We start from the raw sequence: 15,113 nt of genomic DNA on the forward strand, positions 1-15,113 counted from the left end.
CCGTGTGAGAGCAGCTGGGACAGACCAACACAGCCGGGGGCTCAAAATTCAAAAGGAAGACTGTGCTGGAACACAAGTTAGCAGAGGGCAGATGAGACACAAAACAGGTTTGAATTACATCTTGGGCTTTCTCTTACGAACAGTCTTTTTTAGGAGATGTTGAAATCATAACCATGGAATTCCATTAAAGTGCTAGGGAGCTAGCAATGGTTAGGGAAGGTCAAATAAAACTGGGGTAAGGCAGTGTGGGGAACCAGTGGGTAACCATTAACTGGACAATCAGTACAAAGAGCTGGTCCCACGAGGGGCAGTAACTCTCCTGGCAAGAGCAGAGCAGCCATCTGCTTACATGGTACCCACAGCCTCAGGTTAATCTTTGCTGTTCCCCAGAAAGCAAAAGGATAACTAAGATTCCAGAGAATGCCAATTATAGGATAGAGAATTAACAGGGCTAAAATTCCCAAAGAATGAGAAATTTGCTTTTGAGCCAATGTCCTAGTGTGATATGAGAGATAAACATAAGGAGTAATCAGCTTTGTCGGACTGGGTAGATGGCCAGAGATGCTACTCCAAAAGGTAGTACCAGGAATATTCATAAATACTCCCTAAAAGCAATTCTGAGCATAGGCTCTGTTGAGAGGCGGTTGGGGTTGGTGGGGAACGTCTAAGTTGTACAGTAGATGGGAAGGGAGTCTTCTTGTTACCTACCACTCCATACAATAGTTCTCAAACTTCAGTAGGTGTAAAAACGCAGACTCTGAGATGTCTGGTTCCAGATGACAGACTGAATGCACATGGCTATCCTCTTTAGCAAAGACTTTAAAATGCATAAACCCTCAGCAATAAAAAGAACCTGAAAGAATCCATTTATCTGGCAGAGAGGAGCCGTTATATGGCATGACAGCTCAAGAGAATTTTAGAATATGAAATGAAAATCAAGCATGATGACGAATTTATCATGGTTTTGGAAGGTCTATTCTAGGGCGGGGGGTTGGCATCTAGGGTGGGGGGTTGGCAAACTGGCCCATGGAGCAAAACCTGCTGCCCATATTGGTAAATACCATTTACTGGAACACAGCCACACTGATTTATTTATGTGGTGTCTAAGGCTGCTTTCATGACAACAGGGTTAAACAGTGTGACAGAGACCACCTGGCCCACGAGGCCTGAAATATTTACTATTTGCACCTTTACAGAAAGCTCATTGCTGTTCTAGTGTGTTCTTGGCAGGGGAAGGGCTCTTAGTTGCTCTGCAGAATCCCAGGAATGCTTGATATAAGTATATAATCCTCCCGGAGGCACTGTTTGCAAAATTCCCACCACCTACCCCAAGTCAAAAACTGAGGGTGTCTCCAAAAAAAAAAAAAAAGGTCCCCATTTGACAGATGTTCATATTCTGTCCCTGGCTAAGAACATTAGGGAAACTTTTCAGTTTCACTTTTAAATATGGACAGTTGAGGATCATAACACATGCAAGGGCTGCACTTCAGTAAAATGAGCGTCCGCAAAAAAGAGGTGTGGAGGGGCGCCTGGGTGGCTCAGTCGGTTAAGTCCCTGCCTTCACCTCAGGTCATGATCTCAGGGAGGGGATCGAGCCCCGCATGGGGCTCCCTACTCAACAGGATGCCTGCCTCTCCCTCTTCTACTTCCTCTGCTTGTATTCCCTTTCTCACTGTCTCTAACAAATAAGAAAATAAAAATCTTAAAAAAAAAGAGAGAGAGAGAGAGAAAGAGATGGATGTGGATAATGGTGGACTCTGCTAGGGAGAGACATGATGAAATATCTCTAAGGGTCAGAGGAACACTTAGCCTCAGACAGAAACAGGAGGACAAAAGATGTTTAGAAAAAAGAAGACCCGCTAGAGGACCTAATATGCTTTGGGAGGAAAAACAAATAATTATTTTAAGAAAGATACTGCAAGACAGAGAGAAAGACAAAGTGAAACCCCACAAAGCTATTTAAGGGGGAAAAAGGTATGAATGGTATATCACTGGGGTCAGTGAACAAATATATAAAGCCATGTTAATGCAAAAACTATACAAATATTACTGAAATTAGCTGTACAATTCTATTGGGAAAATGTGGGAAGGCAGATGGGAGACAAGAGAGCTAATTCTTCATTTCTTTCTAAGAGGAAGTAAATATAGGTCATGTCTAAATCTGTTAAATCAAGACAACAGTATAAACACATTAATTGGAGGTGTGAAGGTATTTACCATCTCTAAGAATACAAACTGACTGAGTGCCTCTGGGACAGGGGCCTGGAGGGGGGTAGAGGAGCAGGACAGAAGATATTTTATGCATTACAAATATTTTCACATGATTTTTTTTCACATGCATGTGTTGATTTGACAATTTTTAGAAGTGTATAAATGCACATGCCCAAAACCACTTCTAGAAATTGGATATCAGTAGGTGCAGGGACACAGGAATCTGCATTTTTAAAAAGCTCCCCAGGTGATTCTGAGAAAATTAATCTTATGCCTCTACTTCCAGAAACACAAAGAACAACTGAGTTAGCAACCAGCAAAAGGGCAGTAACAGTGATCTGCTGAAATGGAGAAATGCCGGGAGCCAGAGAATGTCAGGATGCTAGTCTCCCAGTCTCTTGCCATTTACTAATAACGTGGATACGTTTTAGAAGAGGGCAAATAAAATCTAATAGGTTGTGAGTGACCTCATAATTCAACCCCTATCTACAGAAGAACTTCACAGATAGGCCAGCTTTCCTCGCTCTTACATTTGTTGAAAACTTCAAGCCTCGATTCAAAAATTAGCCTGGGGAAAAACAGGAAAACATCATGTAACAAGAGAAGCTTTTTACCTGAAGGATGTTAGATAAATAACTCTCAGACTTTGTAGTTTCTATGCAAGCCTTAGTATATCAATCTTGATTTTAAAAATAGTTTAAAGAATATGACCAGGGGTGCCTGGGTGGCTCAGTGGGTTAAGCCTCTGCCTTCAGCTCAGGTCATGATCTCAGGGTCCTGGGATCGAGCCCTGCATGGGGCTCTCTGCTCAGCAGGGAGCCTGCTTCCCCCCTCTCTCTCTGCCTACTTGTGATCTCTCTCTCTGTCAAAAAAAAAAAAGAATATGACCAGGATCTCTGGTGCCTACAAATGATTGCCAGGATGTGTAGAATACTTAACAATCAGAAGCCCATTGGTTTCTGAGCACTATGGTAATTTCTTCTAAAAAAGCTTCTTCTAGAACATTATAGGACCATTGGGGATTGGCTCAATTAGTTTCCAAAAAGCAGCTAGGGGCACAGTGTGTCCTCATTTTCCCCTGGTCTCTACTCTTTGCCATGAATCAGTGCTGACCAAGAAAGAAAGAATTCCCATCCTACCCTTGTTTTTATTGTGTAGGACCCTTGGTCAACTTTTCAGTAGAATGGATCTTTCTCTGTGTCCACACAAACTACTGACATTTCTTTGCTTAAATTAGAAATAACCTAGAGGTAAAAAAAATTGATTCAAGTATTTTCATGGTTATTTCAATGTCAAATGAGACCACTTATCATTTTTAAGATTTAGTTATTTATTTGAGAGAGAGCGAGAGAGAGAGACAGAGAGAACATGAGTGGTGGGAGGGGCTGAGGGAGAGAGAGAGAGAATCTCCAGCAGACTCCCTTCTCATCTTGGAGCCTGACTCTGGATGATCCCACAACCCTGAGAGACCACACACCTCATAAATATTAATGATTTATCACTCTATCTGTAGTGTCCATTTAAAAAAAAAAAAACACCTGAGGTTCATTTATAGATGAAGTCGTTACAAAAAAGGAAATTAATTTTGTCCCTAACATGTTTTTGTCATTTTAATTTCCTCCAGAAACTGCAATGCTGGTTTGTTTCTGCTTTGACGGTAAACTATTTGGACAATTAGCATTGGCCAGGCTATGCTGGAAAAGTGGAATTCAGCCAATTCAAATTTCACTTCTTAATTTCTAAGTGTATCCAACACTCTATCCATCCATGCATCCGTCCGTCTGTCCATCCATCCGTCCGTCCGTCCATCCATCCATCCATCTATCCATTTATCCATCCATCCATCCATTCATCCATCCATCCATCCATCCAACAAATACTTATTGAGCACTTGCTCTTTGCCTTGCACTGTTTCAGGTTCTCGGCACAGACAAATCAAGAAAACATCAGCCATAGAGTAAAGCACTATGCCTAATTGGTCGAAAGTTTATATGAGAAATTTACATGGGAGAGATTTTATATGTAAGTATTCATGCATTTATGAACTCTATGTTTTTTAGTTGAGGATATATGACTACAGACTGTTCTTTGAGGTTTCCTACACGTCATAACAGTTCATCTTTACCAGTTATGATTATCACTTTATTTGGTAGTTCACATAAATACCTAATGAAGTTGGAAGATTGCCATAGGCTGCGATGGCATATAAATCTTTATCTAGGTATTCCCTACCACTGTGCCTTTGCATATGTTGTTTCCTCTTCCTGTGGCTTCCCTTCTTTGTCCACCTAGCTAACACCTATTCATCATTCAAAACTCTGTCAGGTATCATCTTCCGTACGAGGCTCTCCCTAAGCATCTCCTAATGGATTCAATCTCCCATTCCTCTGGCCTATTTCTGGACTTTGCACATATTTTTATGATTGCACTGATATAAATATTCATTAACATGCCACTCATTATTTCTACAGTGTAAGCGTCTTAATGATAAAAACATTTGTTTCTTAATTTTTGCATCCGTAATAATTAGCAGAATGCCTGGGATGTATGGATATTCATGAAATATTAGCTCAATGAACTGAGCAGCCATTCCTATCGCTACTTGTGGAATATCACAGAAATGTTGTTTACATTTTATTTTAAATTACCTCACAATTAAAAATAAACATTTAAATTTCCCGAGTATTTTATAAGCAGATTTCAAAGTTTTATGGTATCGTTTTCCAATGGGAGAAATTATCACTTCTATAAAAGCCCAATAAGATTACATGGTTAGGAACACACTTTTCTTTTTAAACATTTCTGTTGCTTCCTCCTCCCACTGTCTTGATTTTGTGCCAACATCAGGGTTATTACAGATTCATCCTACTCATATTGTGTTACAACTACTTGTTTATCTATTGGAGGCCCTTCCTAGACATAAACTCCTCGAGAGCTGGGCCCTGTCCTATCCATCACTGTCGTTCTCAGGTCTGGCCACATATGCGCCCCTAACTTAACACTTACAGAAAATTATGTACAAATGATTTTTACAACAATAGCGTTCGAAAAATGTGGTGGGTTAGTTTTAAAACTTCACTCAACTTTAAGGAGATGTAACAGCTATTAGATGGATTATTACTCACCAGTGAGAGGGAGTTACAAATATATTCATTAGGTGACCTTGGAAAGCAGTTATTTCTTGAGGAACCACTTACTAAATGGTGATATAACAATTCACAAATATACAGACCACATAGGTGTGATAATGTTTCCTCAAAAGTAATTCTCTAATTTGTATATCTACTAAGACCCATTAATGTTGGCAAGTTGATATCACAAATTAAATCAACACTGTAAAAATGTGTAATGGTGATACAGTTCTTTGGAGATACAGTTATTATACTTTGTAATACTTTCTAATGTCTTTCAAAAACAACACTACAAAATTCTTGAATCAGTGTTTTAAAGACACAAGATCGAATTTCTTCTCCCCGCCCCCGCCCCAGGTAATGCCCTTAGCATTTGTAAGTTATGGGATTAATCCAAGGACATGGGCCAGGAAGGAGAATTTAAAATCAAACTGAAAAACCAGACTTAGTTCATCACTTTTTTCTTTACCCCTGTGGACCTTTCATATTTTATGCATTTGTGCCTTTAACAATTTGCCTCCACATCTCCATGTTAAATGAATTTTGATTATAATTTGATAGACATCCAAGTAACTGCATGTGAAAATTGATTTGTAAGAACTGCAGAAAACAACCTTATATATTAAAACATTGATGGGGACATATATAGATGAATACCATCCAAAATTTTTTTCTTTGAGATGAGCATGCATATTTAAATATCTAACCTGGGCAATTCAGCATTGAGACTATCACAAGATTAATGCAGATTTTAAAATATCAATGGTTGAGTATCAAGTAGAATAGTATGAAATGTTAATCACATCTCTAAGACGGAACTCTAAAAATAAATTAGAAAAGTGTCAATCTCAAGAGCCCATTAAATCCAGCAAATAGAAGGGGCAGTCTGAAAAATGAGACAAGAATGATATTTAGATCTATTTCCAAAATACTTCAATTTGATACTCCTAAACTTAGGAGAAACATAATTTCTGGTTTCCCTAAAGTGAAGTGATCTTTGGCCTTCAAATAAAAATCACAGAAAGAAGCTCCTCCTATTTGCCTTGGTGGTGGTGGGGGAGGGGTGGGTAGAAGAAAGGGAAACTGTTGTAAAACAAATTTCTAAAGCATAAGGACCTTACCTGTTTCCATTTTCCCATCCTGCGCTGCAGGCCCATCCGGAATCACGCTTTTCACCTGCAGAAACTCATCAGGCTCATCTCCACCAATGATGGTGAATCCAAAACCCATGTTGCTCTTTTTTAGGGTGGTGCTGAGGAATGTTCCCTTCAACTGGGATGCATCCCGGGTGAAGAGTGGTTTTTCTACATTGGCCAATATAAGTTAAAAAAGAAAAAGCATATTTAAGGCAAGTTCGTACACAGGGGAAAGCCAGTTTCTGAGCAGCCGTCCCAGGGGTAAGGGTGGGTGTCTCCTGTAGTAAAAGCAAGCAGGCAGTGAAGGCAGGAGCTGAATTTTTAGTACTTTCTGCAAACACAGAGCAGTCCCAAGCATCCCGGAAAGACAAAAAAGCTGCTTGGTTTGTAGCTTTTCCGTCAAGTCAGTGTTTCCATTCACCAAAGCAGGCCTCCTTGGGCTTTTTTTAAAAAGGGGCCAAATCAACAGGCCATCAAAGCCTATAGATAAAGAGGAGTCCAAATCATCCAGACACATCTGGATACATTCCTTTTTCTAAAGGAGTCCAAGCAGGAGGTGCCTGTCAGTGGCGGGTCCTGCCTAAAACTTTGAAGGGATTAAACTGGAAAACCAGAATAGACTGTTTCATTTTTAAAAGAATAAGACCCATGGAACGCTACCATCGAATCAAATGTCTAAACTATTTAGAAGGAGTACCTGGAAGTGGGACTGAGTTAACTTTTGCTTATATTGTGAGATGCTATAAAGATAACTAGATAAAGCTCTACTGCCCTTATGGTGTTTAGTATACTCTAAAATGTGAGCAAAACACAAGCCAATATTTCTATATATCATTATGAATGTAAAGGTAACACATTTTGTAACAATATGTTGATACACTCAAATCATATGCCTAAACACTCTGACCATAACGAGAGCCCAATCATTTGGGTTTGAGCACCAATTTGTTACATGATACGATTTCCCAGCTATGATCTGTAATAAACATATTCCTAAGCATATTACACACTTTAAAAATAAAGTCATGGTAGGAAATAGAATTAATATCTGCTTTAAATGTTATCTCAATCAAGTGTGTATACACACACACACATACAAAGTATACACATGTGCCTACATGCATACAGTTATTACATTTTCAGTGATATGATTTGATTTTTGTAACGCCAAACTGCAGATAGGTACTTAGCTAAGTATTTTAGTGCTTTTGCTGCTGTTATATTTTGGTTGATATGTAATAGATATAATGAATCATCATACTGGAATTTTATTTCATGCATGCACATGTCCCATAGGTCTGCACTAAAATATACATAATATATAATATATATATAATATATAATAGGTCTGCACATATATATATATAATTATTCTCTATTTTATATTTAAGTTTATGTTTTTTCCATTAAAATGTAAATGAAAAATGCATTTTGATCTTGCCATCTACATTTCTTTGATGAACATAACATTTTAGGAGTGGAGCCAAGTTACCGTGAGACCTTTACATTCATGGCATTTATGCTGTGGGGGTGCGGTATTCGTGCTCTCATTTATGAGTAAGACTCCCCTAGACGTGAAAAGTTTGTGCAGCAACTCATCCCACTATGTGGTTCGAAGGAGTGGTCAAGGGCAGCAGGAAGCCCCGGACAGACAGATGGACATACCGAAGGGCCAGGGCCTCCTGGCGCGGTCGCGCAGATAGTAAGACAAGTCATTCACGCTGCGCGACCTCTCGGGGACTGCGTGAGGGCAGGTGGATGTGGGCTTAGGTAATGTCCACCAGGAACCGTCTACTGTCACAAAGGAGAACAATCCTTATTCTTGTGCGTGGTCTTTTGAGGACAAGCCTAGGGGTCTCTATGAATCTGCACTTTACGGTCCACTTTCCCGTCCCACTGTCTCCTCCCGGAGTCTCCTCCCGGCCCGGTGCTGCACATTCCTCTAAGGTACGGCCGGGAGGCTGTAAGGAAGCCACGGAGCCCCGTAACCATCCAGCTAAAGCTAGGAGAGGGGTTTGGGGAAAGCAAATCATCTTCTGAAGTGGTCCCAGCTAAAGGCAGATCTGGAAGAGCAAGGAGTTTGGTAGATCATTTTTCTCTTTGAAACATGGCGGGTGGACCTGGTACTCACCTCGGAAAGCCGGCGCCTGCAGGGGCTTTGTTCCAAGTTCCGTGTGGGGCATGTTATGTTGCTGTAGCTTCCTTTTTGCTTCCAGGACGGGGTTTTCAAACTGTGTTCTTCTATTTATGTGGCTGAGGAATAAAATTTCAAATTAGGCTAACAGTGGGGCAATGTCATTTAAGAGAACATATGTAGAGCCCTACAGAGAGCAGGCGGTTAGGGGACACCTTGTGTGATCTGTCAAGTGCCCCACCGGGCCATGAGGTCAGGCCTCTGCTGGGGCTGGCCTGCGTACAACACACATTTCTGTGACAGGAGCAAAGTTCTCAATGCCTCCATCATATGTTATTGTATTTAAATTATGCATGACTCCGCCAAAAGAACTAGAATGTGCACTTGCTTTCTGGTCTCCTGTGTTAGTTTGAGGATAAGTTCGATGCATTAAAATAAATGGTCAGCAAATGAAATTTATACCGAATGGTGTCACAAAGAGGATCTTCTAAGCTTTGCAAAGTCCCCATATCTAACAAGATAAGTTAAATCCACTGATGACTAGCAACCAGCATTCACACTTTTTAGAGTCAGACAGACCTGGATTGAAGGGCTGGGATAGAGAAGGACAGATTCCCAAGGATATCTGCACAAGTCATAGGATACCTGTTGGCGGGGCAGGGGTTGATGCTCGTGTCAGTCAAAAGGAAAGTATTCACAGTTGGCATAACGAGATGATAAACTCGTAGACAGCAGACTCCAAGTGTCTTGAAGCAGCTGTGGATCAGCTAACCCGAGGGCTGATAGTATAAGGATCCCTTATAGCCTCCTTACAGCCTAATGAATTCTTGTATGAAATTTAGAGCTCCTTGTCCTTGGAGAGGGTAGGAACTAAAAAAACGCTGCCTAGAGGCAGTGACACATAGCTCTTTCTCTAGGATATAAATGCCCCTGTGGGAGGGCTGACATATACATTGGTTTTTGCTCTTTGTACAAACAGAAATAGAATTATGGTAGGAAAGCCTGACGACCAAAGAGGAGTTAGAAGACGAATGAACAATTCTGGGTACTTAACTCTGTGCTAAGTACTGCAGATATATTTTCTCAATGTAGTTAAACAACAGTCTTCAGCTGGAAACATTGCTATTTTAAAGGCAATGAGCCTGACACACAGGAGGTCTAAATCTCATGCCCAGTTAAGTGGCCAGGCTGAGATCTGACCAAAGGCAATTCTTATCCACACACCTTCTCTTTTTGATGTACGAGTTCTCACTGGCAAGCGCACTTTTTTTTTTTTTTAAAGATTTTATTTGAGAGAGAAAGGAAGAGTGAGAGAGAGAACCAGCAGGAAGGGGAGGGCCAGAGGGAGAGGGCCGAGCAGACTCCCTGCTGAGTGGGGAGCCTGATGCCAGGCTTGATTCCAGGTCCTTGAGATCATCACATAAGCTGATGGCAGATGCTTAACTAACTGAGGCACCCAAGCACCCCATTTGCACACATATTTAATGGGCATGCACACACACACACACACACAATCTTCTCATTATGTCTTCTAAAAGTACATATCAGAAAGAAAAGGAGGCAAAAGAAGCAAAGTCTCAACAACCAATTTTCTATTATAATAAATCAGATAATTCCTAGCGAGACAGAAAAGCAGTCTTCAGAAACAGGGTAAGATGACTGCTGTATTTATAATCTCTTCCTCGTGGGAGGCAGGGTAGGGTAAGCCGCCTGCCACACAGGCTCCGGAGTCTACTGGCCCTGGATTCAAAATGTACCTCTACAACTTGCTTAGCTGTGTGATTAAACCTTCATCTGTCATACGGACATACGACCGCCTTCCTCCGGGGGAGGTCGTGAGGGTTCGAGGAAGCAGTGCATGCTGGCACAGGGGAGCAAACAGAGACAGTTCGGGAACTAGAAGCAGCCACCTGCCACCAGTATCACCACGTTCTCACCACCATCACTGTCAGCATTTTGAGTCCACAGGAGAGGCTTTGGGCGGGAGGTGGGGGAGGTGGGGGGTTGAAGAGCACCAGGCCGTTCTCTAACATTGCTTCTGGTGCCGTGTAGGAAGAGGGTGCTTTACGACAACCTCCTTTGGTAATGGCGGTCCCCAGGATGGACTTCAAAGTAAATCTGTCTTATGTAAAATTATTTCCCATTGGAAGTAAATACTATTGTCATGCTCTTATGCACCAAGGAGTCCGTGTGATCTGTAGCATGTAGTGAACGACGGCATGGGATCTTACAAAACTTCTTCGCCTGGGAGACTCTGACAGCCCCACCTTATTTCAGAAGGATCAGAGTTTGAGGCCTCTCTTGCCTTTTCTCCGCTTTTGTGTAACCCTCTTATTTTTTTTTTTTAAGATTTTATTTATTTATTTGACAGAGAGAGAGATCACAAGTAGACAGAGAGGCAGGCAGAGAGAGAGAGAGAGAGAGAGAGAGAGAGAGAAGCAGGCTCCCTGCTGAGCAGAGAGCCCGATGCGGGCCTCGATCCCAGGACCCTGAGATCACGACCTGAGCCGAAGGCAGCGGCTTAACCCACTGAGCCACCCAGGCGCCCCGTTTTTTTTTTTTGTGTGTGTGTGTGTAACCCTCTTATTAAAATCCTTTGAAATCTTCCTATTCCCTAAAGAAACATTATTCCTGACTTTGCCCTTCCTTATCTCTGTAGCTTCCCCTTCAGCTGCAGCACCACACGCCCCTCTTGGACACACTTGGAGCGACTCTCGCTGACAACACTGTGTCAATCCCCTTATCATTCCACGAGAATTTCAGCATGCAATACTGCAGCCCTTGAAGCAAGACTACCTGGGTGGGAGGTGGCATCCTGGACAAATTACTCATCTCCATAAGCATCAATATTCTCGTGTGGTACATGGGGATATTAGTATCTGCTTATTGGGATTGCTGTGAGGACCAGAGAAAAAATGTTTGCAAAGCACAGATACATAGGGAAGACCCTGCAATTGTAAGGTCCAGTGATTGTTTATTCTTCAAGGTCTAGCTCTTCTTTTTTACTGTTATTAATGAGGGCTGCTGACAGGGTCATTATGATGATGCTTTTCCCATCTGTGCTAGAGCTCCTTCCCTAGCCTCCCCTAGCAACACGGCCAGCCTGTGTCACACTCTTTCCCTTGGCTCTCATAAGATCTTGAACAGACGTCTCTTGTCACAGTTTATTTATTTATTTATTTATTTATTTATTTTCTTATAACCTGTCTCATCACTGGGAGGATTTGCAGTACTTTTAAGGAACAAAAACAACAGAAAGTAAACAAAATCTGGGTGACAGGAGTTGAATCTGGGTAGATCAACAGACAGAACTGATCATATAGGACCCTATTTGGTTGCTAGCGTTATGTTATGAATTAGCTTTGAGCTTTCAAGCCACTAATTCAATGGGACAGAGAAACTGGTTATTTTCTTCAGAGTATTTAAGTGAAACTCAAGACATTCAGAGGACATAGTATTCCTGTTACTGAGTCTTATAAGTATTTTTCCTCCAAGTCTGGCAGGGAGAGCTTTCTCTGATGTCATTAATATACAGTATCCTAAATGATAATTTCACAATAATGAATTTCACAAACTATCATAACCTTATCATACTGTATTTTAATAGCTGACTTTCATGTGTATTTCCTTCTATAGATTATGCACACCTGTATGCAGGTTCTATGTGTTCATCTTTGTATGCTAAGCATTGGACACACTGAAAGATGATATTTTTGTTTGTTAAATAGCTAAATGATGAGTGTGTGTTTCAAGACTTGTTTACTAATATATGTTAGTAATTTTGAGCAACCAATAAACAGCTTTGAAGCACACAGAAAGATGTGCTCTCTTTATTTCCTGTCCCATTTCCATTCTCCTAGGTCACCGTTTATCACATGTGTAACTTTATCTTACAGAAAATACAAGAACATTCTGGAATACATTTCTATATACAGTTGGGTTCCTTCAACTGCCATCTGCATGTTAATTATTTCCTTAGGAAAGCCAAAGCATAGCCACTTGCTTTGTGGACACTATTTTGAAAATACGCCATTCGTCACCAAAGTGAGTTTCTAGAGTTGACAGGGAATGAAAATACCAATGAACTAGTCTGGCATGCTTGGGTGTGGCTTTAATATCCTAAACTAATTGCTACAGAACATGCACATCATCAGAAATGAAGACATTCATTCAAAATGTAAAATGCTCCCAAGCTTAAAAAGGCCTATCACAAAGAAATATGATTGTTGCTGAATAAGAAAGCAGTGTCTTCCTTGTGCTTCCAGAATGAATAGTTTTGAGTCCTTTTAGCAAGGATTTGGGGATCTTACAATGTGTACAAAGCATGTGAATGACAAATGCCATCATCCTTCTCATTGTTTAGGCTCTGGGAGATAATTGCTAGCTAGTTCATCTAGCTTCCATATAAAACAGCACCTGGGGTGCCACCAAGAGTTCTTACCTTTTAATCCTATCAGTCTACTGTCATATTTTACGAATCTTTAGGTGGTATGAGCTAAGAGGATATAAGTCATATTCTGCAGTGGGTATATCAGAACAACCCTGTTTTTCCTTCACAAAAAAGGAAGGACTACCGACGGGAGATGCCTCCATGTTGGAATGGCAAAGGGATGAGGATGCTTAAAGATGGGATTCCACTGCCTTCTCTCTTTGCTCTTGTGTTCACTCGCTTGTAGTTTAACCTCCTCCTTTCACTATGGAATGGAAACTTAAAATAAGTTCGTATGTGGCAGTGCACTGTAGTTCTGATTCAACCCGAGGAGCCTAAAAACAAGCAAACCAACAACAGCAAAACCAGAAAAGACTCAGGTCCACCCTAAATCAACAGAGCCATAATCTCAGAATGACGTACAGGCATTGGCATTAAGAAAGCTTCCCAGGTGGGGCGCCTGGGTGGCTCAGTGGGTTAAGCCGCTGCCTTCGGCTCAGGTCATGATCCCAGGTCCTGGGTTCGAGCCCCGCATCGGGCTTTCTGCTCAGCAGGGAGCCTGCTTCCTCCTCTCTCTATGTCTGCCTCTCTGCTTACTTGTGATTTCTCTCTGTCAAATAAATATATAAAATCTAAAAAAAAAAAAAAAGAAAAAAGAAAGCTTCCCAGGTAACACCAGTGTGCAACGAGGGCTGCGATCTCCTCCTGAGCTAGAAACTGAGAAGGTGCAAAGGAGTTTCTTGCCTGCTAAGATTTATGTGGAAGACTCTTTTTCTGTAGGTGGCCTTGGGGAGTGCTAGGAAATGCTATTTTGGCTCCAGAAGAGAAGACTTCTAGTATTAGAAGATTCATAACATGCACAGAGGAGCAAAAAATATTTGCATCTGATCGAATGATATGCTGTCAAGAGGAGTCCCAGGTCACGGTCCTGTTTGACTACTGCCTTCTTCACTGAGGGAATGCAAGAGTGGAGGGAAGCCGTACACCCTAAGCCCTTCAGCATGCCCAGGCAGGTCTGCTGGTCATCAAGGCCACCATCTGACCCCCAATGCCAGCATTCCCTCCATATCATAGCCTCCTCCCACCCCACCTTGCTTCTCCTTGGTTTTTGGAGAGGGGAACTTCTGGTGTACAGTCACAAACGGGGTCTTTTGTACCCCTTGGCTACTATCCCACCATCTTGATTTCAGTGAACAGTTTAGAAACAGATCACTGGTTCAATGTGAGACAGAGAAGGGAGCAGCTTTCAAGGAGACGTTGTGCCACAAGTGAAATATTTGCAAGGTTTTCAAGGTGGCTACAGTAATTACTCTACACACTAGGTGGCCAGCGCTCAAGAAATATTTACTGAGTAAGTAAATGGATGGGAGGCAGGCAGGAGACATTCTTGGGAAAGGTGAAAATGTCAGCCTACTACGGCGATGTAAGATTTGGAACTGAGAAGCTGGGAAGTAGCAGCTGCTATCTTGTGTTACACTAGAAATGTGCTCACATGGAAAAGCACTATGTGAGGGACAAAGTGAGGGAGCCCAGGGAGGCAGCCAGTCACCGCTGAGCATGGGGAAATTGGCTTGGGATTTGGGGTTGTGGCTCAGTATATTATTTCTTCTATGTTAAGCTCCTTTGGAGGCTTCCCAAAATCTATTTTACCTGGAGCATTTTTTTTTTTTTTTAAAACAGTAATTCCTGTATGGAATCAGAGTATGAATTTCCTGGTGGCTTGGAATTCCCTAGGTTTTCTGTGACCCCCACTTCTGATTCCCACACTTCTGGGTGGTCAGGAAAGCCGCAGATCACTTCCTCACATCTGAACCCCTAGACGGCAGCTGCTGTGGCAAACACAAACACTACACCCGCTACACGTATATTTGATTCATTGTAAAACAAGCCTCGAGAAGACTCCATAAAGCTTTCTCTACGATCAGGTTTTAAGGAGTAAAAACTACTTCATGCTTTGGAAACCAAGAGAGGATTATAACCCTATGGGGATCTCCTGGGGTCAACCTTCTTCTCCAAAGGCGGGGCAGTGTATCAAGAGCTTGGTCACAGTAGTCCTGTCGCTGGGATTCGTC

At 41.7% G+C, this 15,113-nt stretch overlaps 1 protein-coding gene across 3 annotated transcripts in view; it reads right to left on the reverse strand.

Annotated features, from left to right (window-relative positions):
- MAGI2 (membrane associated guanylate kinase, WW and PDZ domain containing 2) overlaps nucleotides 1-15,113 on the reverse strand; it is a 1,365,890-nt gene that overhangs the window by 298,794 nt on the left and 1,051,983 nt on the right. For 2 of the 3 annotated variants that reach the window (XM_047694175.1, XM_047694174.1), the window contains exons 8-9: nucleotides 8,610-8,731; nucleotides 6,464-6,646 (exon numbers count right to left, since the gene is read on the reverse strand). In XM_047694175.1, coding sequence (XP_047550131.1) covers nucleotides 6,464-6,646; nucleotides 8,610-8,731 — 305 coding nt within the window. Of the gene's footprint in view, nucleotides 1-6,463; nucleotides 6,647-8,143; nucleotides 8,273-8,609; nucleotides 8,732-15,113 lie in introns of all 3 variants that reach the window. The other variant, XM_047694173.1, reaches the window with a different exon arrangement.

The sequence above is a fragment of the Lutra lutra genome, chromosome 11 (genome assembly GCF_902655055.1).
Source record: "Lutra lutra chromosome 11, mLutLut1.2, whole genome shotgun sequence".
NCBI classification, from domain to species: domain Eukaryota; kingdom Metazoa; phylum Chordata; class Mammalia; order Carnivora; family Mustelidae; genus Lutra; species Lutra lutra.